At 40.0% G+C, this 26,993-nt stretch overlaps 1 protein-coding gene across 1 annotated transcript in view; it reads right to left on the bottom strand.

Annotated features, from left to right (window-relative positions):
• LOC132815300 (polyamine-modulated factor 1-binding protein 1-like) overlaps positions 1-26,993 on the bottom strand; it is a 318,458-nt gene that overhangs the window by 90,200 nt on the left and 201,265 nt on the right. The window contains exons 17-18 of the mRNA XM_060824144.1: positions 15,749-15,916; positions 2,676-2,785 (exon numbers count right to left, since the gene is read on the bottom strand). Of these exons, the coding sequence (XP_060680127.1) occupies positions 2,676-2,785; positions 15,749-15,916 (278 nt within the window). The remainder of the gene's footprint in view (positions 1-2,675; positions 2,786-15,748; positions 15,917-26,993) is intronic.

Here is a 26,993-nt window from a genome sequence, read left to right as displayed (position 1 = left end):
GGAGCCTACTCATGAACTCTTTGCCAGCTTTCTGCTGCTTCCCCAGTAGGAGGCCATTTCTGTAGGTGGCAAGGAGGTGCTGCTATTATTATCGCTACCTCCGTCCCTCTCAGACTCTTCTTGCTTTAGAAAACTACTGTTGAACATAATACACTGCCAGATTTTGGTGAACACAGTGCATATCACCTCTCTGCATCTTCTACTGGAGCCCCTACTAGGAACTGAACAGCACTCCAGGCCAATTTCTCCTCAACTACAATAGGTGCCTGACACCATGGCTGCCAAATACCGAATCTACTTCAGAAGCATGCTGCCAACTTTAAAGACCTGCCAGGCTCCACTACACAAGCTCATACACTCAAAGAACACCTCAGAACATTTCTTAAATGATGGTCTATTGAATATTTAATGGTGTTAAATCCCTCTAAATGGCCTATTTCAATAAGACAAGTGCTGTTCCCACATCCACTGCTGTGAAATATCATCCCAACATAATGACGTGGATAGTTCACCCCCATGCCATTGTGTGCAATTTTACAGCCATTTTAGAGCTGTAAAATCCCAGCATTAGTCTTTGCAGTTAAGTGCTAATTTGTCTCGTTTGTAACACTCTGGCCTTTAAGTCATGATGTAGTTGGTAATTCAGGCCCTAATGTAGAACTTAAGCACTTATTCTCGGCTGACAATTCAATATAGACTGAGTGAACACAGTATTTTTAAACATGTTAATAGGACATTAATGCTTGTCTTAGTCTGTTCTTTTCGGTGGACACTAAGATTCTACAGTACATTTGAAGAAGAAGTTATTCTTTTGTTGTCTTGGTCATCATTACTTCCTCAGCAATACTAGCAAAAAGGAATTAACAAGTGTTGTTAACCAGGCCAGGACCCCCTCAAAATATTTCAAGAAGTTTTTTTCCCTGGGGTGGAGGAGTCCAGAACTAGAGGGAATAAGTTTATGGTGAGAGGCGAAAGATTTAAACGGGATCTCAGGGGCAATTCTTTCACGCAGAAGGTGGTGCATATATGGATGAGCTGCCAGATGGGCTGGTGGAGGTTGGGACAATTACAACATTTAATGGAATCTGGTTGGGATATGAATAGGAAGGGCTTAGGGAGATATGGGCCAAATGCTGGCAAATGGGACTACATTAATTTAGGATATCTGGTCAGCATGGGCAAGTTGGAGAAGTGTCTGTTTTCATGCTGTACATCTCTATGAGTCTATGACTCCAACATAGCTTAAACCCTAACGTTTTCTTATTTTAAAGGCAGATTTGAAGTGGGTATTCCAGGTGTGATGCAACTGGTCAAACCACTCAGCTTTAAGCAAAACATAATTTATTTAAACACTACAGTTAAAACACGAACAAAAGACAGTGGAATTTAGAATAACTATTGGAAAACCCAACCGATCTGATACAGTAATTGTTACTAGTTAAATGTTCCAGTAGCATAACATTCCATAACCAATGGCAAAAAGGTAAATTCACACATAGATTCTTACAGGCAGGAGGGAACAACATACAGAGAGAGATTTCAGAGAATGTCAGAGGAATCTTGCAACATTTCTGGACTCACACATCTAGTGGCTGCTACAGCTAAAATAAACTGGAAAGCCTGAACTGGAAGAACTGGCCTCTCCCTTACCATTGTTAAATTGTTTAAAACAAAACAAAGGCCTCTTAAAATCTAGAATCTTTGGCACCTCTGCCTTTCCAATCTCTCTTCAAAAAAAACAAGGACAAAATAACCTTTTTAGAGTGACAGCACTGTCACACAAGCCACTTGTCACATTATTCTTTGCAGGAGACTTTGCGTGTGCAGATTGCATGTATTTCCACTTATTAACATTGACTACACTTTAAAGCTAATTCTTTGGCAGCAAAGTGCTTTGGTACTTGAAAGTTGCTATAGAAATGCAACTTCTTCTCTATTAACATTCTAAAATAATCAAAAGAAATTTAAAAGTCAAAACCTTGACTACTCAGGCATATCTTAAAGAGGTTAATCTATTTGCACAATCTTTCTTACTTTACATGCAAAATAAAGGGAAACAATTCACTTACATTAATTAAGTGATGCATGAAAATGTCCTGAAAATCACAAGAGCGCAATAACAATATAGAAATGATCAATTAAGTAACTACACCAACATAGCAGCAACTTTTCTGCCCAGAACCGTATATAGAAAATGTGCTTGGATGTTATACATTGAGCCATAAATAACAACAATGTCTGCACAGCGATGAACAGCAATAACTCTGATACTTAGAATATCCTAAGTCAATAAAATTAGAAGCATTAGTTTTAAAATGAGGAATTATGATTTGAGCCAATTATGACAATCTATTTACAGTTGCTGGTATATCAATAATCAAAGATTATAAGCTTGTAATAATTGGCAAAAGAAGCCAGTGAGGAGATGAGGTAATTGTTATGCAAATCTATGCACTACCTGAAAGAAAAGGTGGTGGAAAGAGATTCAACAGTAACTTTCAAAATGGAATTTGATATATGAGAAAGAAACATTTTACAAGACTGTGGAGATGAACAGCAAAACGGGATTAATTTGACAGCTTTCCAAAAAGTAGCATACACATGATGAGCCAAAAATCCTCATGTGTTGTAAGGTTCTGTAATGCGATGATTTCGCAACAATAACATGTACTCACCCTTGCTCTGTGATCCATTTATTGACATTTGAGAGCATTAACTCACTTTCCTCATGGAACTGATTATTATCTCTTTGCACAGCTTCCAAAGCCTGTTTCTGAGCCTCCAACTGTAGATATAGATAAGGGTCAAATCTTTTAGAATGATGATCTACATTACATGATTGGCTATAGCATGTAAAAGTTTCCCTTTATACAGATTGCATCTTCTCAAGGATAACTGCACATTTTCCATTTCCTTCCTGCTTCCTAGGCAAGAACTTTCATTCAAATATTATTAATTCCCCATATCTCAACCTCTCTTGAATCAGGACAATGATGTCAATAATATTTTTTACATTCGATTAATTAGCTATGTGCATAAAGTGATTAAGCAATCACCCCTTAAAGAAAATCCTACTTCTTCATATAAATGTTTCCCACTTGGTTAGTAGGAAAATAATTTAACTGCCCATCACTTTCCAAGACTAATCCCAAAAACTGCCTATGCGTTTTACCTCAAATAATCTTGTTTTCCCCTTTATTAAATGTTACTATAATCTAATCTTCAACACTCAATGAAGTAAAACCAAAGGCAAATTCTTAAAACTTTAGACAAGTACATACATTGCAAGGCACCAAGTGCAGAGAGGGATATTGAGATGTTAAGTGAATAGTTAAAATAAAACTTGGCAGACAGAATGTAATGTGGGAAAATGTGAGGTACAGAAAGAAAGTGGATGCTGGAAATCTGAAACAAAAACAGAAGTTGCTGGAAATCAGAGCTAATTTTTCAGATGCAATGACTGTTTTTCAGAACACAGAGTGCTGCCAGACCTGCTGAGATTTTCCATCAATTTCTGTTTCAAAATGTGAGGTTATCCACTTTGACAGGAAGAATTGAGGAGCAAATGTGTTATTTAAATGGAGAAAGAACGCAGAAAGCCCCAGCACAGAGGGATGTGGGACACGATGCATGAATCACAAGAAGATAGCATAAATGATCTGCAGGTAATTTAAAAGGCAAATGGAAGTTGATCGCCATTTCAAAGGGAAATGTGTATAAAAGTATTAAAGCATATAAAACTATCCAAGGCACTTGCTTAACTCACTACTAGAATATCATGAAAGGGAAGATATACTGTGATTGAAGATAGCTTAGAGTGGTGCTGGAAAAGCACAGCAGGTCAGGCAGCAACCGAGGAGCAGGAAAATCGATGTTTCGGGCAAAAACCCTTCATCAGGAATGAAGCAGGGAGCCTCCGGGGTCGAGAGATAAATAGGAGAGGGGTGGTTCAGGGGACAAGGTAGCTAAGAGTGCAATAGGTGGATGGAGGTGGGGATGAAGGTGATAGGTCGGAGAGGAGGGTGGAGTGGATAGGTGGGAAGGAAAATTGGCAGGTAGGACAGGTCATGAGGATGGTGCTGAGCTGGCAGGTTAGAACTGGGGTAAGGTGGGGGAGGGGGAAATAAGGAAACTGGTGAAGTCCACATTGATGCCCTGGGTTGAAATGTTCCGAGGGGGAAGATGAGGCGTTTTTCCTTCAGGCATTGGATAATGAAGGAGTGGCGGTGGAGGAGGCCCAGGACCTGCATATCCTCACCAGAGTGGGTGAGGGAGTTGAAATGTTCGGCTACGGAGCGATGGGGTTGGTTGGTGTGGGTGTCCCAGAGATGTTCCCTAAAGCGCTTGGATAGTCCATCGCCACAGAACTTGACACTGTCCTTTCTCCCTGGTCCAGGAACTTGCCACCTACGTTCGGAACACCACCTACACCCTCCATCTCCTCCATGACTTTTGTTTCCATGGCCCCTAGTGCCTCATCTTCACCATGGTCATCCAATCCCTACACACAACTATTGACCATTATGAAGACCTCCAAGCCCTCTGATTCTTCCTCTCCCATTGTCCCCAGCAGTACCCTTCCACTGACACTCTCATTTGGTTGGCTGAACTGGTCCTCACCCTCAATAATTTCTCCTTTGTATCTGCCACTTCCTCCAGACCAAAGGGTATCCATGAGCACCCACATGGGCCCCAGCTATGCCTGTCTCTTCGTCAGGTATGAGGAAAATGTCCATCTTCCACAGCTACACTGGCACCATCCCTCACCTTTTCCTTCACTACATTGATGACTGTATCGGCAGCAGCGTGTGCTCCTACAAGGAGGTTGAACAGTTCATCAACTTCACCAACATATTCCACTCCAATCTTAAGTTCATCTGGACTATCTCGAACACATCTTTCCCCTTCCTGGACCCCTCCATTTCCATCAATGGTGACTGACTCAACACGAACATTGCTACAAACCCACCAACTCCCACTGCTATCTGGATTACACCTTTGACCCTGCCTACTGTAAAAATGCAATCCCTTATTCCCAATTCCTCCACCTCCACCGCATCTGTTCCGAGAAGGACCAGTTCCACTGCAGAACACACCATATGGCCTCCTTCTTTAAAGACACCAATTTCCCCTCCCACATAATCGATGATGCCCTCCAGCGCATCTTATCCACTTCCCGTTCCTCTGCCCTTGAACCCCAACCCTGCCACCGCAACAAAGACAGAACCCCCCCCCCCCGGTCCTCACCTTCCACCTCACCAACCTCCGGATACATCACATCATCTCTGCTATTCTGTGACCTATAAACAGACCCCACCATCAGAGATATAATTCCCTAGCCACCCCTATCAACTTTCCGTAAAGACCATTCCCTCCATGGCTCCCTTGTCAGGTCCATGGCTCCCACTAATCCACTTCACCCTCCCAGCACCTTCCCCTGCCACTGTAGGAATTACAAAACCTGTGCTCACACCTCCACCCTCAACTCCATCCAAGACCTCAAATGAGCCTTCCACATTTACCTGCAGAGATTTACCTGCACTTCCAAACAAGTCATTTACTGTATCCATTGCTCCTGATGCGCTCTCTTCTACATTGGGGAGATAGGATGCCTACTTGCAGAACGCTTCAGAGGACATCTCTGGGACACACGCATGAAGCAACTTCCCCACCCTGAGTCTGAACACTTTTACTCCCCCTCCCACTCCCCAAGGACTTTCAGGTCCTGGGCTTCCTCTATCGCTAAACCCTTACCACCTGCCGTCTGGAGGAAGAATACATCATCAACCAATTGGGACAGTCCAACCACATGGGATCAATGTGAATTTCACCAGTTTCCTCATTTCCCCTCCCCACGTCTTATCCCAGATTCCACCTTCTAACTCGGCACCACCCTCTTGACCTGTCCTACCTGTCCATCGGCCTTCTCACCTATCCGTTCCACTCTCCTCTCCAACCTATCACCTTCACCACCCCCCTCCCACCTTCATCTACCTATCGCACTCTCAGCTACCTTCCCTCAGCCCCAAACCCCTCCCCTTTATCTCTCAACGCCCTTGGTCCACAAGCCTCTTTCCTGATGAAGGGCTTATGCCCGAAACCTCAATTCTCCTGCTCGTGCGATGCTGCCTGATTGGCTGTGCTTTTCCAGCACCACACTCTCAACTCTGATCTCCAGCATCTGCATTCCAACTTTCTTCCTGAAGACAGTCCAGACAAGATTCACCAGATTAATCCAGGGTATACAGGAATTACACATGAGGAGAGGTTGAGTAGTTTGGGCCTGAGTTTAAAACAATGCAAGGTGACTTCATTGAAACATATAAGATTCTTAAAGGTTTGATACTGAAAGGTTGTTTCTCCTTGTGGGAGAGTCTAGGACCAGTGGGCTTAATCTCAGATTAAGGTGTTAAGGTGTCACTCAGTTAAAACAGAGATGAGGAGGAATTTCTTTTCTCAGACATGGGAACGGCACTGTTCACCTCTAACGACAAAACCCTAGCCAGAGAAACAATAGCCTACAATACAGAACAGACAACAAAACGGGGAATCTATCAACAAAGACTGCATACTGAAACTACTGGACCTATTCCGCACAACACACTTCACATTCAACAACCAAATATATGAACAAATCAACGGCATACCCGTGGGCTCACCCATCTCTGGACTCATAATAGAAGCGGTAAGGCAAAGGTTAGAACAAACAGTCTTACCGCAAATTCAACCCAAACTCTGGGTCAGATATGTAGATGATATCTTTGTAACCATTAAAAACACAGATATAGAGAATACACACCGGGTCATCAATGCCACACTCACAGGAATCCGATTCACTAGAGAGGAAGAAAAGGACAACCAACTCACATTCCTAGACGTGATGGTACAGAGAATATCGAATGGAGAATTCACCACAAAGGTATACAGGAAAGCCACACACACAGACCAAGTCCTAAATTACAAAAGCAACCACCCCAACACACATAAAAGAAGTTGCATCAAGACACTGTTCAAAAGGACCACAACACACTGCAGCACACCAGAACTGCAAAAAGAGGAAGAAGAACACCTCAACAATGTATTCGCCAAAAATGGAAACCCCTGCAATTTCATCAACTGATGCCTAAGGGAAAGACAACGGAACGAGGACATGCCACAACCCAAAGGACTAGCCACACTAGCATACATCAAAAACATTTCTGAACTGACAACCAGACTACTGCGACCACTAGGACTCATAACAGCACACAAATCAACAGCCAAGACAACAACTTAGCAGGACGAAGGACCCGATACCCAGCATGAGCAAAACCAATGTAGTATACAAAATCCCATGCAAGGACTGCACAAAACACTACACAGGACAAACAGGAAGACAGCTAACGGTCCGCATCCATGAACACCAACTAGCCATGAAACGATATGACCAGCTATCCTTAGTAGCCACACACTCAGATGACAATCAACATGAGTTCGACTGGGACAGCACTACTATTATAGGACAAGCCAAACAGAGAACAGCCAGGGAATTCCTAGAGACATGGCACTCATCCACAGATTCAACCAATAAGCACATCGACCTGGACCCAATATACGGACCACTGCAATGGACAGCTGGAACTGACAACCGGAAGCGGCAGGTACAAATCACTATAAATGCCGGAGGAAACATCACCGAAGCGCTTCACAGGAGGCTCCCAAGCACTGAGGATGTCACCTAGACAGGGGACGAAACGTCTGCAACACAAATTCCCAGCTCGGCGAACAGAACCACAACAACGAGCACCCGAGCTACAAATCTTTGTCCAAACTAGGAAGGACATTATTAAATTGGAGAGGGCTCAGAAAAGACTAATCAGAAAGTTGCCAGGATGAGAGTGTTTGAGTTATAAGGAGAAGTTGAATAGGCTGGGATATTTTTCAGTGGAGCGTCGAAGGTTGATGGTGACCTTGGTCACAAAGCTGGTCCTTTTACAAGGTGATGTTGTGTTGATTTTTTTCAGATAGGTGCTAAATGACCCAAGGTTCCAACATGTCTAAAGTTTGAAAGGTTCATTGGGGTTGTTTTGTTTATACCTAACAAGTATTTTGGAACACATCATTAAATCGGGGTAGCCTGTTGGGTTTGGAGAGGTTAAGTTATTTGGGTATTCTATTTTCAGTTTGTTATGTTTCATTCTGTAAGTTTATAAATAAATTCTGTTTGTTTAAAAGTCAGCAGTCTGACCAGCTAATTCACTCCAGGAATATCCATTGTACACTTATCTGAAACAAATATCAAAGTTACGGTCTGAGCTTCCTGCTTCAAAAATATTTTGAGGGGTTGGGCCTGGTCCATAACAGGGTTAAAAACAATGACTGCAGATGCTGGAAACCAGATTCTGCAGTAGAATGGTGCTGGAAAAGCATAGCAGTTCAGGCAGCATCCGAGGAGCAGGAAAATCGACGTTTTGAGCAAAAGCCCTTCATCAGAAATACTACTGGGAGCTCTTTGCAGGATTTGTTCTGTGGTTCCAAGTTGGGGATTAGAGTTGTTGGACTTGAAGGCGGCAAGTGGTAGGCGTTAGTGTCTTTTATTTCGGGTGTTGATTTGGTTGGGTAAACATAGCTGGTTGGGTAAACATAGCTTGGGATAGCAATGGCTCTTCCAGTCACGAAGATTTGTCTGGAGGTGGAAGAAGTGACCTTGGAGATTTTACAAAAGGTAGGTAAGGCCAAACCGTGGGAATGAGTAGACAAGCTGGAGTTGAAGCTACCTCCTACAGTGAGGAAAGATGAGAGGATTACAGCAGTAGCTCAGTAGTTAAATTTGCTGGAAACATCATCAGGTTCTCAAGAGATGGCTAAAATTCAATTGCAAATGAAACAGCTTGAGTTAGAGGCGAAGTAATGAAAGGGCAGCAAAAATTAAACAGTTTGAGTTATGAATGAAAGCAGAAGTGAGGGGAAAAGAGAATGTTTGAATTTCAGAAAATGACACTTCGAAAGGAAAGTCACCTTAAAAGGCTGGAGAGGAAGGGTGAAGGTAGGTTTAGTGAGGAAGAGAGTGAGGATAAACAAACCCATGGTAGTGAAAAGTCTGGTGAGAAACTGTTTAAATATATTCACACCTTACCTAAATTTGATGAGATGGATGTGGAAACCTTTTTCATCTCATTTGAAAAAGTGGCTAAACAAATGCAGTGGCCACTGACCATGTGGATTTTGTTGATGCAAATCAAACTTGTAGGGTGAGGTATTCGCACCACTATCAGAGGAGGTATCAGGGGAGTATGAGGTGAAGAAAGCTACCTTAAGTGCATATGAGCTTGTACCAGAAGACGACAGACAATGTTTCAGGAATCTAAGGAGGGACCCTGGTCAAACCTATGTTGAGTTTGAAAAGATCAAACAAAGTCATTTTGATAGGTGGATAAGAGCTTTAAAAATAGAGCAAACCTACAACGCTCTTAGAGTGACAACTATTTTGGAGGAATTAAAGAATTTACTTGCTGAAGTAGTGCAAACTCATAAGGAAGAGCAGAGGGTTAAAACAGCAGGGTTAGCAGCTGAAGTGGCTGATGATTATGAGCTGGTCCATAAAACACAGTGTGGTTTCCAAATCTATTTCAGTCACATCACCTGCATATCTTTGAACTATGGGAGGAAACCCACACAGACATTAGAGAGAAGGTGCAAACTCCACACACAGCTGCCCGAGGCTGGAATAGAACCTGGTTCCCTTCCACTGTGAGGCAGCAGTACTAACCACTGAGCCACCATGCGAGCATGTGTGGACTATCACAAAGTCAATGCAGTTACAAAAACTGATGCATATCCAATTCCGCAGTTGGAAGACTGTGTTGAAAAGGTGGGACAAGCAACTTACATTTCTAAGTTTGACTTGCACTGAGGCTACTGAGAGGTACCTTTGTCTGAAAAGCCAAGGCAATTTCAGCTTTCGTAACACAAAATAGACTATTTCAGTTTAAAGCCATGTCATTTGGTATGAAATACGCTCTGCCCACATTTCACAGACCAATAAGGTCATTGCCAGATTACCCAACTATGTGGTGCACATAGATGACCTGGTAATTTTTAGTCACTCATGGAAGGAACTTTCACAACATTCGTTGGACTTGTTTGATTGACTTCAGAAAGCAATCTTGGTGATAAACCTAGCTAAACATGAGTTTGCCAAAGTCCAAGTCATCATCCTGGGCCATGTTATTGGGCACTGATAAGTGGCTCCACGGGGTATGAAAACAAAGGCAATTGTGGAGTTTCCTATATCATCGACAAATGGCTCCTGGGATTGAGTGGATTTTATCGAAAGTTTGTGCCGAATTCTAGCAGTGTGGCTGATCCACTCACTGAATTACTAAAGAAAGGCAAGAAGTTTCAGTGCACAGTGGACTGTCAGAAAGAGTTTGAAAGCTTGAAAACACTGTTTACCACTGCCGCGGTATTAGCCACACCTGATATTGCAAAGCCTTTCAAGATGGCTACCAATGTGAGTGATGTGGGTGTCAGTGCTGCGCTCCTGCAGGAAGAGGACAACAAGATAGAAACACCTACTGGATATTTCTCCAGGAAATTGAACATTCATCAGCAGAAATGTTCGACAGTTGAGAAAGACACTTTGAGCTTGGTGTTGGCATTGCAACATTTCAGTGTTTATATTGCTGGTAACACATCTGAGACAATCATTTAGACTGATCATAACCCATTAAAATTAGTGGAGAAAGTTAAGTACAAATGCCAGACTGTTTAGATGAAGCCTGTTGTTACAGACATTCAATTTGAAAATTGTGCATGTGGCAGGTCGAGAAAATGTGATTGCCAATGCATTATTGAGACTTGAATGAGAGATGGAGGTGTTCGATGTTAGGAGTACCACAAACTGAATCCGGATGTAGCATGTTTGCATGTTTATAGTGAGTGAATGTGTATGTTTTAGAGTACTAACCAATTTTTTTTTGAGGTTTTGAAAAATGAAGCCATCTTTGGATATTGACGGTTCATTTTGTTTTAAGGGGGCAGGTGTCACAAAGCTGGTCCTTTTACAAGGTTACGTTGTCCTTGATATTTTTCATAGAGGCTCTAAACAACCCAAGCTTCCAACATTTTTGAAGTTTGAGTGGTTCATTAGGGCCCTTTTGTTTATACCTAACAGATAATGCTTTAGGCAGAAAGCTTTCAAGTCTTTAAAACAAAACTGATAGAATCAAGGGGCGTGACCAGCTCTCTAGCTGGGCAGATCAGTTCAGTTCAGTTCAAAGGTTAGTTGAGTCAAGATCACAGTTGAAACTGGACTCTCTCCCGCTCCTTCTGCCCTTCTCACTTCGTAACCTGTAGGCTTTTTGCATCATTTCTACTCTTCGTGCTAAGGAGTCTGTTTACTGGGGCTGTTTAAAATATTTTAAAACAGCATCATTAAGTCGGGGTAGCCTGTCGGATTCAGTTGAGATACGTTATTTGGGTACACTATTTTCAGTTCGTTGCGTTTCATTCCGTAAGTTGTAAATAAATTGTTTGTTTAAAACTTGGCCATCTGACCAGTTAATTCACTCTGGGAATATCCACTATATACTTACCTGAAACTAATAGAAAACATTGGGCTACCTGCTTAAAAATGTTTTGAGGGACTGGGCCTGGTCCACAACACCTTGTAGAGGTTTATAAAACATGAGGGGCATAGATAAGGTGAATAGCAAAGGTCTTTTTCCAAGGGTAGGGGAGTCCAAAACTAGAGGGTATAGTTTTAAGTTTAGAGGGGAAAGATTTAAAGGGGTCCAGAGGGGTAACGTTTTCACACTGAGAGTGGTAGGTGTCTAGAATGAGCTGCCAGAGAAAGTAGTAGAAGCAGGTACAATTACAACATTTAAAAGACATTTGGACAGGTACATGAATAGGAAAGGTTTAGAGGAAGATGGTCCAAATGCAGGCAATGGGACTCGTTTAGATTGGGATACTTGGTTGGCATGGACGAGTTGGACCGAAGAGTCTGTTTCCATGCTGTATGACTCTGACTCTATGAATGCATATGAGGCATCTGATGGAGACATCTGGCACCCAAATGTGTGTGCTGGCAAGCTGACTATTGCAAACTCATTCTCATAGGGGTGTAAAGCATTGAATAAACAGTGATACATACCCTGTCAGAGGGTGGCAGACCATTCAGAATATTGGAAATAAGAGTTAGCAGAATTAGTGTTTAGGGTCTCAGTTCTAGTTCTTTTGCAATACATTACTTTCGTGAAAAAATAAAGAAACAGGAAAATTAATTTTCAAGATGAATGAAGCTAACTTCTTTTTCTCAAACTTTTATCAAAACATCAGGAGCTAAATAAATGTCTAGTGATGTTGAAGTTATGCAGTGATTGGTAGAGGCTAACAGGAAACCCATGATTTACATGATTTTGTGGATATATTTACATGAATATGCCTCCTCTAGGTGAGGACTGGATAAGTTATTTGGGTATTCTAGGATAGCTACAATGGTCCACTACTACAATGTCAATTTAAGCCAAATGCTTTGCCATTGTTTCAATGCCCACGGGCAAATCGTCCAGGAGCTGGTCCTACGTTTGCAACAACAATATCATATTATTTCTCTGGAAGTGCACCAACATAAATGGTATTTCAGTTTGAAAATATCAGAGAGGAAATTGCACTCCTCTTGTTCACAATTTCAGTCATCAAAAAATCTTTGCAATCAAATAACATCTTTAATTTAAATCTGGAAAATAAATGTTACTTTGTGAAATGCAAATAGGTATAAGAAAAATGGATACCAAGCCTGGATATTATGGAGGAGAAGAAAGATATTTGAAAAGATGTTTAAAAGTGAAAAGAGATGTACAGTGGAAAATCAGTGAGGAAATTGCGGTTAAAGAACAAACATCAATGTTTGAACAAGTGGAGGAGAACTTTACCAAAGATTCGAATAAGATAAATAGAGCATTAAGCAGCAATATGGTGAATGGAAGTATAGAGATGGGAAAGAGAAAATCCAAAAAGAAATTGTGTCAATAATGACAAAGGATTTTGCTTTAATGCTTAAGAGGCAGGGAACTTTTCTATTCCAGAAGATTTTTGGGAGGTGAGTTGGGCTTACACAACTCAGTTTACACAAATTGATATTACTCTCATGTGCAGGATAGGAGGTAAGTACCGCTAATGTTCCAGAAGATGGTGTTTAGATAAAGGAATATACTTTCTGTGGCAGAGAAACTAAGTAATACTGCAGTTAGGTAATATTGTTGGGTAAATGAGAGGCTTATAGCAAGGGACAGCCCTTCTCAAGGTCATCCACAAAGATCATCTCACTTTATGGCCAGGAGCATTTCATCTCTAAGGCTCCTGTAATAAGCAATTACTTCATATGATCTTGGGATACATTCATTAAAAGAGACCAGAGACCAAAGGCTTGCGTGCTGATTTGGTGCCCAAAAAGTGGGCAAAACTGAAACAAATTTCGAAACCTGAGAATAGTTTTAAAATCTACAAGTAATTAAGCATGAAACACCTTTTGTTGAACAGAGTTACAAACTTCCAACAGAATTTAAGCATAGATGTGTTTCCTAATTTCACTGCTGAAAGGATTGACCTGAATGTTTAGACTAGTCATAGAATCATTGAGATCTACAGCATGGAAACAGATCCTTCGGTCCAACTCGTCCATGCTGACCAGGTATCCTCATCTAATCCAGTCCCATTTGCCAGCACTTGGCCCATATCTCTCCAAACCCTTCCTATGCATATATCCATTCATATGCCTTTTAAATGTTGCAATTGTACCAGCCTCCATCACTTCCTCTGGCAGCTCATTTCATACATGTTCCATACTCTGCATAAAAAGTTGTCCCTTATGTCCCTTTTATGTCTTTTCCCATTCACCCTAAACCTATGCCCTCTAGTTCTGGACTCTCCCACCCCAAGGAAAAGACCTTGTCTATTTACCCTAACCATGCTCCTCATGATTTTATAAACCTCTATAAGGTCACCCGTCAGCCTCCAACACTCCAAGGAAAATAGCCCCAGCTTATTCAACCTCTCCTTGTAATTCAAATTCTCGTCAATCTTTTCAGAATGCTTTTAAGTTTCACAACATTCTTCCGATAGGAAAGAGACCAGAACTGCACGCAATATTCTAAAAGTGGCCTAACCAATGTCCTGTACAGCTGCAACACGACCTCCCAACCCCTATACTCACTGCTCTGACTAACAAAGGAAAGCATGTCAAATGCCTTCTGCACTATCCGATCTATCTATGACTCTACTTCCAAGGAGCTACGAACCTGCACTCCAAGATCTCTCTGTTCAGCAACACTCCCCAGGACCTTACCATTAAGTGTATAAGTTCGGTCTGATTTGCTTTTCCAAATTGCAGGACCTAGCGTTTATCTAAATTAAACTTCATTTGCTACTCCTCAGCCCATTTGCCCATCTGATACCTTTAATGATACAATCAACATCCAGTACAAGGTTTCTCTCTTTACCCTGTTCCCCAATGTATTTTGAAAACTCAATTCAAATTGTCCCATAACCCTCTAAATTCAAGGAATTATAATGTTAATTTGTGCATTCTTTCTTTATAACTTAATCCTTGTATTCCATGTATCATTCTGAGGAATCATCCTACATTGCCTCCAAGGCTAATCTGGTTGTGTCTAAGTCTGTCACACAATGCCAGCTATGGTCTGACCAGAGCTTTATATAGCTGAAATATGACCTCTACCTCTTTGTATTCTAGCCTTCTTGATAAAAAGGTCAGCATTCCATTACCCTTTTCAGTCCATTCCCCTGCCCATTACTTTTGTCACCTCTTCAAAATATTCAGTCAGATTTGTCAGGCATGACCTACCCTTTACAAATCCATGCTCAGCCTCATCAGCTGACAATTTAACGTTTTCATCTAACCCTTATCAACACTTCAAATCTCTGTGTTGTTGTTGACCTCATATTTGATAGAGTTGCAGATTTTCAGTCCTTCTCCTGAACATTACAAAATTTACATTCCTAATAGGCTTAGGCAGTTTTCTGATTGGACAGGCTAGGAAGTTTAAAATTAAGTTCAGATCAAGCAGAATACTGAGATTCAACATCTTCGCATTCAACTTAAGCAAGCAAAAAGGAACAAGGAAGTTGACTTTAACAAGAAGGTGAAGTATTTATAAGTAACTGAGTGACTCCAGTTTTTGCGAGAAATATCAACTCATCCATAAACTAATATTAGCTAGATTGTCTGACAGCACAGATGTATTGTGTGGTGCATGAAAGTAGTAAAAAGGGAGAAAGCAAGCTGTGTGTTGGCAACAGCCCACGCAAGTTGATGCTGTGCTATTTATTGATGTCAGTCAGAGACAGCGTGAAGATGAGAAAAAGGAGGCAATACACAGAAGTTATTAAACTGTGGTTTAAAAATCTTACAAAAGACACCACTTAAAGAGTAAATCTGTAATCCATGGATCAAAGATAAGTGTCATTCCTGCAGGGATCGGCACTCTATGAATCATGTCTATTTATATCTAACCTGTGCTTCTCTTAAAAGCTCAGAATTATTCTCTATTATTTCAGTAAATAAAAAAGTGTCAGCTCATTTGCTTTGTGCTTCTCTAGGCACTGTATGATATTATTAGTGTACAGTAAGAGCAAAAGGTTTGTCAAGTTACTAAATAATATTGATAGTTTAGCCACAAAGGATACACCCAATTATGCACTGGATGACTGACACTCATTGCGAACAATGCTATCACAACTATACCTCTTCCATGTTTTCTTTGAGCTTCTCACATAAAACAGCCATCTCCTTTTCATGCATAATCAGTTGTTCATCTTTGGTGACCAAATCTTTGAGATTTTCTTTATTTTTTTTCAGTGCTTGATTCAACTGGACACTAAGTTCTTTCAGTCTTTCTTCATATTCTTGTACCTGAGAAAGCAAAAATAAATAACAGACTAATTCTTTCTCAGTAAATGCAATTGTTATTCCATTATAATAAGGTTATTGACGAGCAATTCAGCAGTTGTGCAATCAAATCCCACCAAAGCAAGCTGTCAAATGGAGTTTGCTAAATCTCGTAATTTGTAATGTGACACTTGAAACTTGCTGGATTTTTATAAAATAAAACTGGTTCACTGAGGTCCTTCGGGAAGGGAACCTGTCAAGTTTGACACCTGCATGCAACTAATTCTGAAGGGACTTAACAAGTTGCCAGCATAATGGTTCCCATTGGTACTAAAGATCTTTCACTCAGGGTCTCTCAGGACAGAAAGGCCCTTTTAGGGCAAATTAAAGGGGCATGCTCCAAACAAGTCAATGACCCTCTTTCTGCAATTTGCAATGAGATTAGCATCCTTCAAGTGGGTGGCTCCTACTTGACTTGCAGTGGAACAAGCCCAATGGAATTAAGGCTGTATTGTTTTGTTTTCTTTGCCATTCCAGTTAAAGCCTTATAATTAGGTAGGTAGTCTCAATCACAATTTTCTTAATACACTGTAAATGTTCCTGCAACTGATATACAAATAGCATTAATATCTTTTTTGAGATAAACTTAAGAACTAACTAGTGTAAATACACCACATGATTAGATGCAACATTGGAAGTTACAATTTTAGGTAAAAGCTGAAGTTTGACATTCCCATATCTGAAATTCAGGCAGATTTAAAAGTACATGATCAGAACAGGGAATAGAGAGAGAGAGAGAGAGAGAGAGAGAGAAAACTTACCTCTTATTTGTATGTCATGGGGGTAATTATGCTTGTTGTGTTCAGAAATGTTTTTATTGCTATTTGTGACTTTAGTCTGGATGAATTATCATCTTATAAATCAATCAGACATCCCATTTTTGGCATCAAAAACATGGTGTATATGGTCTTCCCATCCCATTTCAGGCACAAAATTGGATTTGACTTTGGTCAGGTTCAATTTTTCATCCCAGAAATACATGTTGTGAAGATGTCTGGGAGTTTAAGTTGTGCCCATATAGAGAAGACTGAACGTCAAATTGCCAGTAACAAACAGAAATGGGTTCGCCAGCAGAACAAATGAAATTTCCAATCTCAAAGGCATATATTTGTGCACTCATTCAATAACAAGGTAGTAAGTGAGAGAATTTGGAGTTCGTGAAAAACTGGTGTAAAATGGAAGAAGATGAAATCTGCACTGAAGAAGATGCTCAAGACAAAATATACCTTCAGAACACTCAACTCACAAATGTGTTAAGGCTGTAACCAATGTGTGTTTGTGCCAGATTGCACCACTTGATCTCATTTCTCCATGATAACATTAATGCTGCAGCTCATGTAGTTGGCTTTACTGACATAATTGGATTTCCCAGGTGTAGGGCACCTTAACTATACAACATTGTGCTCAGAGAACCATATCATAACATGGCAGATTCCATCAACCAAGGAAAAATTCCATTCCCATCAATCTGTGATCATTAGTGAGACATTTTAAAGGTTTGCGCTGGCACCCTAGGAGCTGTCATGATGCCTATGTTCTTGACAGCTTTCATGTTTCTGCTTCATTTCAAAGGCTTGATTCATTAAGAATCCCTGACTAAGGCGGAGGAGTTTGGATACAGCCAAGGTCATGGTGGAGCAGAAAATAGGCTTACTGAAGGTAAGGTTTCAATGCTTGGATCAGTCTTTTTGGAAGGGGTTATCGGGCAGGGGGGGAGGGGGGGTAATGCTGTAGTATCCTCCAGATCCAGATTGCTGCATAATCCTCGCATACTGTACCTTCGCACGACTGAAGGAGGTAAAGAGGGATGTGATGGATACTAAAAAGCAGGAAGAGTGCCTGCAGTCTTCTGAGGAGGAAGGCGAGAACATTGAGGAGGAGGGTCACCATTCAGCATTATCGAGCAGGACTGCATCAGGCACTACAAACCAGACAGAATTTAACCGACGCATGGTTCAAAGGTGAAGTGGATGCAATGATCACTCATTTACTGTAAATCTGTTGTTGCTCAAAAGGCCCTGACTGTTCTCAAAGGCAAATGCAGCTGTGTTTTGTTTGATTCTTTTCTTCATATTTTTGCTTTTTTTTAATAAAAGTGAATGTTTTCAACTACTTGAAAGTTTTTCAGCATGTGATGTGCCTACATTGAACATTAAGAACATGTTATGCTATTTTGGGCATTAGGAAAGAGTATAGCTCCCTAGGATAGGGTTCTGAGATGCCGGGCAGTAAGGACAGATAACCTGTGTAGCTTGATTCTTCTAGCTCAGTCACAATGACAGTCAATCAGATGGGTGTGATGTAAAATTCTAATACATTTACAAATGTGACATTGTATTTGCAATGAAATCTCGCCAGCGCCACTATGTGTCCTCAGAAGGTTTTCTTTTACAACCTGCACCCACTTTATACGCTTTGAAAGGCAGCTCCTGTCAGGCAGTGCTTGATAAGGTGCCTGGGCTTTAAATATGGCACCAATGCCAGGAGGACTGGCAGTGGTAAATCTACTAATGCTGAATGTATAATAGCACAAGTAGTGTGCCATTGAGGCATCATGCACAATACTGAGATAAGCTGTGGGGAATTATATGAGATAACTAACTAGAGCTCACAGAGTGAAATCCTCCATGAAACTCTCAGAAATTGACAGTTAGTCAATTTTTGGTAAATTTCAGCCCATAATAAATTTAATGAAGTCTGTGTCTGATGCTCGACAATGAATTTGATGGCTTTACAATGCCTTGATTGTGGTTAAAAGTGTCTGTGTGAAATCAATTAATTTAATAAACCGCACAGCATTAATTTATTACGAATTACTCATGTAACTCTTTTTAAAAAAAAATTGAAGAAGGTAACCACCCTCATCGCAGTTCACAATTAACACCTGGTGAATAAGAGTTTTGGAGATAGTTCAAAGGCTGACTTAAACAGCATGATCTGCAGAATGCAGATGTCTTCCCCATCTGCTTTAAATATAAGAAGGAGCATATATTTTTGTGTTGTACTTTATTCTGCTGTTTTTACATTGTACATTGTTGCAAACAAATATTTTGAAATAATGAACTTCTGGTATGAATTATGTAGCACATAAGATTATTAGCTGAATTTAAAACCTTTTGTTTCTAATTATATTTAAATGTTGAAAGTTACTGTCCTGTATATGTTTACAATTTTTGTTAAAAGACATTACTAGATTTTAAAAAAAAAGTCCTGAATGAGGATATGTATTTGAAGCAGATTTTTTGAAACATTATATGTTAGTCAGTGTAACCATTCAATGATGCCTTGAATTGTAGACCTAGCTGCAAGGAAAATAATTTTATCTGGCACATAATGTAACATGTTAATTCAGCATTAATTATGGAATGTGTCAAGCTAAATTTCAGTCAAAGCTCCATGTTAGTCTCCAGAGCATTCTTAATGACAGTAATTACAGGTCATAAAATAAATCTTTTAAAATTAACATTTTTCTATGTCTTGATAGGGAACTGTAAATGGCCAAGCAATACAGATATTTTGATTACTTAAATGTAGCTTCTTTTGTTTCAAACAGCTGCCAGAGCTGTGAATAGAATAAAGGTTGACAGAGGTGCTTCATTGTAGATCCCTGAAAGGGTATATTATAAAACCCAATCTAATTGTGAAGACTGAAACACTTTCATAAGCTGTCTAGAACTAACAAGGTGCTACATTATGCACATACTTTTGTCTATGAAGAAATATAAAATATTAAATTATAATGCATTGATATTGGGAAATTTGAAGCAAAAATAAATCACTTCTCTCTGAAATATATTGATGAACAAGTAATATGAGTAATACAGAATCTGTCATTAAACTAAATAATATGTTATTTTCATGAACGATACAGTGAACACTAAAGAATGCTGACCACAGATTACAGTCGAAGGCTGCATCATTTAGTAAGTGTGATAAAGCATGCATATACTCCTAATTCTAAAACTTTACCAAATGGGAATGAACTGAGAACAGCCCAAAAACGATTGTCTTATCCTCATTGCCCTACTTCTCCATGCTGCTATTTTGTGTGGGTCTTCACTTGAACATTATCTTTCAAAAGAAGGAACTTCACAGAGCTATTAAAATTGGTTATCTATAATGCTTCAATGTCATTTTCAAAATAAATAGCCAAAATATGCACAATAGTCCAGTAGATATGAAAAAGCATTTGGAAATCTTATTTAAACTGCCATACATACGAACACAGGAATGGGAAATAATAAAAAGAATCGCAACAGGTCCAAACGTACTATATCTACTTTCTGGATAAATTGTAGTGGGACAATACAAGTGTAATGGAGTTGTTGCTTGGTCATAGCAATCAATCATGATCAATAAACTCTTATTAATGGGAAGTTTTGGGAATCTTTGGGAATCTTGGTCTCAAATTCACCTGCCCCTCCCAAGCATGCTGCATAACCACACTGCGATGTCTCAAATTATTGACATGCTGTATCCCAAAACGTTGTTTTCTGAAAGGAATCTAATTTGCATTTCAACTGATCAATATTAATTGCTTCCACCATCACCCTCGGGTGCCCGTTTCACAGATTGACCATTTTCTCAGTACTATATTGTTTCTGCAAATTAGTTTTGAATTTAACTCTTTCAACTATATATTCAATTCCTTTGGTTCTCTTGTTCCGAATTCTTCATGTTGTACATTTTGTGGTTTCTTTTGAATCCTGAATTGATCAAAAGACTTTGTGATCTCTCAGAGCATTCAATCACCTATCATTTAGCTGATTGCAAAAATGAAAACAAAATCACCATTTGCCAAGGACATTCAGAATAGACTATTCATTGTGTTAATAATTTTATTTTCTGATAGAAGGTTTATACTATTCAGTGTCATCCATAGCAAATAAGAAAATTATTAATAATAATCTTCAGTGATTTGCTCTGGCTTCAAGCTATTATGCTGTTGTCTGTACATAGGACATCACATTGTCAATTGGCATGATGTCTGACAACTTATTTTGTTACATCAAGACAGTAGAAACTTATCATTTCCAAATTCCTTTCTAGTTAATATCTAAATACAATAATAACATTCAGCATGCTTAAGACAGGAAGAGAGTAAAAGGAGAGAGATCAAGCATTTACCATTAGAGCAACATAATTAAAAATCAGTTTTGTAGACAGGCATGGCATTGTACAATAATGCGTGGAGAGAGAACAATATGTTCAAACAGTTGCTTCTTACAGAACCTAAGAAGAAAAAACTATGTATGCGTGTATTATACATGGCCTTAGTTCCTAGGCCAGTTTCTTCAAAGGAATAGAAGTGGACAGGGTCCTTAAACATCAGTATCGACTACTGTGCTAATTTCCAACTCAATCCTTAGCACTGATATTCGCATTAAAGTTATTCATGGGATCTGGGCATTGTTTGCTCAGCAGAACCCAAAATGAACATCATTGTGCATAAGTCAGGTTATAGCATTGTAAATGATGATTGTATTTTGCTGATGATTGTGGGTAGACTGGTTGGGTGATAATTGGTCAGGTTGGAGTTTTTCCCACTTTTTATGACAAACCAGGGCAACGTGGATAAATGCCAGTCTTGTAACTGTGCTGGAACGATTTAGCCATGGGTGCTGTTAATTCTAGAGCACAAGTCTAATACACCTATAGATGTTTACAGTGCAGAAGAAAGTCATTCAGTCCATCATGGCCTTGCTGGTCATCTCACTAGACTAATCTAAATTTCAAGCTTTTGGCCCATAGCCCTGAAGGCTATGGTAACACAAATGAATATCTAAAAAATGCCTTCTCATGTTTTTTTTTCTGAGGACTGCTGAATAGACTCCATGTAAGTTGGGTAATCAGGGAGTCTTGAGTAGAGTAACCCAATATTTAAAATTTGTTCTGCTGGTGATAGCTCCACATCACCTGAACCAATATGTTGTTATAGATGTTTCCAATAAAATATTGGGGGGTGGGGAATAGATGGGGAGGGGGTGGCGGTGGCGGTAGTGACGTTGTTTCCTAAGATGATGCTGAACAATTGGCACTTAAGGTTTATCTGCTGATATGTCAGGTGTATAATAAATTGAGCCATATGCCTCTCTTGGACTGAACTATTCTCAACTTTTGCTGGGGTAAACAGTAAAGCATGAAGTCTTGAAATCAGGAACTAATTTCCAAGAATAATTGAAATAGGTGCAAATCGTGTTATGACACACCTCCAGAGCAGGTGGAAGGTGACCTCAGACCTTCTAGCCCATTGCATCACAAAAGCCCTGAATATGGATTATATTCTGGTCACTGCCACGCAGAAGCTAGGTGGTTGATTCAACCAAGGTAAGCTTCTGATATTTCTCTATATCATAAACAATGTCTGCTTCCACTGCTGTAACATTCCTGTCTAATACTGAAACTCTCAATAGTGTTCTAGTTTCTGAAAAACTTAACAATATCAATAGTCTTCTAGTGGCCTCCTATCCTCAACATTCTGTAAACTTTAGCTCATTCGAAATCTGGATACCCATATCTTATCTCAAAACAATCCAGATATCCCTTACTCCGATTACACTATGTCGCTCTTGATGCCTCTAAACCTCCAGTCAAAAAGTCTCAAACGTGTTTAAATTTCTTCAGGATCATATCCTTTTTTAGTAATTTGCTCCAGCTCTAAAATTGCTGCTCAACTTATTCAGCTCTTGATGTAGGGTTTACACCTTGATTACATGTGCAGAAATTCATCTCTTTTAATTTGATGGTGCACCTGTGGTAAAAAACTATTATTATACAGGAAGAACTAAAATGATTTAGATTCTAACTTTTTGACTTTGAACAACTTCTATTTTAGGAGTGATGAAGTCACAACTATCTTAAAGCTCAACATCATTTAAATAGACCTCTTGAGCTGTCCATCCCTACTGGTTAAATCTGATGGTTAATCTTGTTGCATTCAGAATGGTGCAATATTTGGAGATGTCAATGTGCCGAGCAAGCAACAAGATAACTCTTTAATGCAGGGCAGAGCAGAGCCCAATGAAACAACATATTGATGTATTTCAGATTTGGGCTCTGGTTTCTTTTGGTTTGTCAAAATAACTAAAAGCTTAATTTTGTTTTGTCCACTTCAGCAGTCTCACCAGTAAAATCGGGCATGGCACGTTCTCCACTTAGATGTTCCCCCATCTTCAATGTATTCAATAACCCTGACAGTACCCCTGTCAGAGGTGGAGAGTTCCAAAAATCACAAAACCTCCTAATTCCTGTTCAGAAAGGGTGACTCCTAATTGTTAAACAGTGCCCCTAGTTCTCGACATGGCCACAAGAGACAACATTCTTTCCATGTCCACCTAATTTAGATCATTCAGGATCTTTTTCATATTTCAACAAAGTCACTCTTTCACTCTTCCAAACTGGAAACAAGACTGGCCTGAACAACCTTTCTTCATCAATAATCTGCTCAGCCCAGGTATTAATCTAGACCAGTTTCGAGGTGTGATCTCGCCAGTATTCTGGAAAACTGAACATAACATCCTTACTTTCATAAAAACTGAAAGAACTGTTGATGCTGTAAGTCAGATACAAAAATAGAGATTTATGGAAAAGTTCAGCCGGTCTGACAGCATCTGTGAAAAGAAATCAGAGTTAATGTTTTGAGTCGAGTGACCCTTCCTCAAATCCTTCTGAGGAATGGTCACTCAATCTTAAAGGTTAGCTCTGATTTCTCTCCACAGATGCTGCCAGATTGCTGAGCTTTTCCAGCAATTTCTATTTGTGACCCTTACTTTCATGTTCAATACCTCTGGTAATAAATGATAGCACTTCTTTAACTTTCTTAACTTGTTGCACATGTATACTAATGTTTGTGACTCATGCATTAAGACACATAGGTCCCTCTGCACCTTAGAATTCTGCAGTTATCCTCCATTTAAATAATTCTCTGATTTTTTTAATATTTCCTGCCAAATTTTTCCCACACTATATAACACGGCCAGAATTTTGCCCAATCACTCAAGATTTCTGTATCATTCTAAAAAGCTCCTTATGTCATCTAATATATTTTCCCACCTATCTTTATGTTATCTGCAAATATATTCACCTTGCCTCACTCTTCTCATCTATATCATTGAGATAAAATTTTAAAAAATGAGGCTCCACCACAGAACCTTGTGGACTCCATGCATTACATCCTGCCAATCAGAAAGAGATAAACGCCTAATCTCTGTTTTCTACCAGCTAGTCAATTTTACATCCATGTTAACTTAATACCCCTTACAACATAAATTCCTACTTTGTGCACTAATTTTTATATGGCATCTCAACAAACGCCTTCTAGAAATCCAAGCACAGTGCATTTATATGCTCACTGGTGCAGGCATAATGGACTGAATGGACTCCTTCTGCACTCAAAGACTCATGAGATTCTGTAATTCATCTATTTCCTTATTATAAATGATTAATATCCAATTCTCATTCCCAAGAGAATCAATGCTCACTTCACACATTCTTTGCCTTTTTAAATCCTTGTAGAAACTCTTCCTATTGTTTTCTGGGTCTAGAGATTGGAAGAAGCAAAAACGGCCCTTAGCAGAGTGATGTGCTCTTCTTGTCGGATGTGGGGGTTTAGGGAGACCTAACGAGTTACTGAGGATTATATCTGCAATAAATGCAGTTGGTTGCAAATGCTATCAGTTCGAATAGATCAGTTGGAGTGACAGTTAGAGGCAATGAGGAATTTACAAGAGCAAGAGAGTGTGATGGACGGAAGTTATGTGAAGGGAGAAAAGTTGCAGATCCAGTCAGATAGATGGGTTAACTCCAGGAAAGGTAAGGGAGGTAAGCAGGTGGTACAGGAGTCTTCTGTGGCTATCCCAATTTCAAACAGTATGCTGTTTTGGAAAAATGTAGGGGGTGATGGATTCTCAGGGGCATTTAGTATAAGCAGCTAAGTTTCTAGTATCGAGACAAGCTCAAATGCAATGAGAGCTATATCGGGTTCCAATAGATCGATTGTGTTAGGGGACTCTCTAGTCTGAGGCACAGAAAGACATTTCTGTGGCCAGCAGTGAAAAATCAGAATGGTGTGTTGCGTCCCTGGTGCCAGGATCAAGGATGTCTCAGGGAGGGTGCAGAATGTTCTCAAGGGGAAGAAGGCCCCAGGAGATCATTGTCCACATTGGAACCAACGACATAGGAAGGGAAACGGATGAGATTCTGAAGGGAGAATGTAGAGAGTTAGGTAGGAATTTAAAAAGGAGGTCCTCGAGAGTAGTCATATCTGGATTACTAGTGATAGAGCAGATGAATGCATAGCTGAGGAGCTGATGTATGGGAGAAAGATTCACATTTCTGGATCATTGGAATCTCTTCTGGGGTAGAGTGACCTGTACAAAAAGGACAAATTGCATCTGAATTGGAAGGGGACTAATATACTGACAGGGAGATTTGCTAGAGCTGCTCAGGAGGATTTAAACGAATAAGATGAAGGGAGTGGGACCCAGGGAGACAGTGAGGAAAGAGATCAATCTGAGACTGGTACAGTTGAGAAAAGGAGTGAATCAAACAGTCAGGGTAGGCAGGGACAAGGCAGAGAACAAGCTAGGACTGATAAATTAAACTGCATTTATTTCAATGCAGGGGTGCTAACAGGGAAAGCAGATGAACTCAGGGCATGGTTAGGAACATGGGACTGGGATATGAAAGTAATTACAGAAATGTGGCTGAGGGATGGACAGGACTGGCAGCCTAATGTTCCAGGGTACAAATGCTATAGGAATGACAGAAAGGGAGGCAAGAGAAGTGAGGGAGTGGTGTTTTTGATCAGGGATAGCATTACAGCTGTACTGAGGGAGGATATTCCTGGAAATACATTCAGGGAAGTTATTTGTGTGGAACTGAAAAATAAGAAAGGGATGATCACCTTATTGGGATTGTAGTATAGACCCCTTAATAGTCAGAAGAAAATTGAGAAACAAATTTCTAAGAAGATCTCAGTTGTCTGTAAGAATAATAGAGTGGTTATGTTGGGGGATTTTAACTTATCAAACATAGACTAGGAGTCCCATAATGTTAAGGGTTTAGATGGAAAGAAATTTGTTAAGTGTGTACAAGAAAATTTTCTGATTCAGTATGTGGATGCACCTACTAGAGAAGGTGCAAAACTTGACCTACTCTTGGGAAATAAGGCAGGGCAGGTGACTGATGTCACTGGAGGAGCACTTTGGAGCCAGTGACCATAATTCTATTAGTTTTAAAATAGTGATGGAAAATGATAGACCACATCTAAAAGTTGAAGTTCTAAATTTGAGGAAGGCTAATTTTGACGGTATTAGGCAAGCACTTTCAAAAGCTGATTGGGGCAGATGTTCGCAGGTAATGAATGGCTGGAAAATGGGACACCTTTAAAAATGAGATAACGAGAGCCAGAGACAGTACATTCCTGTTAGGGTGAAAGGAAAGGCTGGGATGACTAAAGAAATTGAGCGTTTAGTTAAGAAAAAGAAGGAAGCATATGTCAAGTACAGACAGGATAGATCGAGTGAATTTTGAGAAGAGTATAAAGGCAGTAGAGTACACTTAAGAAGGAAATCAAGAGTGCAAAAAGGGGACATGAGGTAGCTTTGGCAAATAGAGTTAAGGAGAATCCAAAGGGCTTTTACAAACACATTAAGGACAAAAGAGCAACGAGGGAGAGAATGGGGTCTCTCAAAGATCAGGAAGAAAGGTGATAAGGACAACTCAGGGAATTATAGATTAGTGAGCCTGACCTGGGTGGTGGGCAAGTTGTTGGAGGGAATCCTGAGGGACAGGATGTACATGTGTTTGGAAAGGCAAGGACTGATTAGGGATAGTCAATATGGTTTTGTGCATGGGAAATCATGTCTCACAAACTTAATTGAGTTTTTTGAAGAAGTACGAAGAGGATTGATGAGGGCAGTGATAGATATGATCTATATGGACTTCAGCAAGGTGTTTGACAAGGTTCCCCTTGGGAGACTGGTTAGGAAGGTTAGATCTCTTGGAATACAGGAGGACTAGCCATTTGGATGCAGAACTG

This window comes from Hemiscyllium ocellatum, chromosome 4, assembly GCF_020745735.1.
Source record: "Hemiscyllium ocellatum isolate sHemOce1 chromosome 4, sHemOce1.pat.X.cur, whole genome shotgun sequence".
In the NCBI taxonomy this organism is placed as follows: Eukaryota; Metazoa; Chordata; class Chondrichthyes; order Orectolobiformes; family Hemiscylliidae; genus Hemiscyllium; species Hemiscyllium ocellatum.
This window is presented reverse-complemented; position numbering and strand designations above follow the sequence as displayed.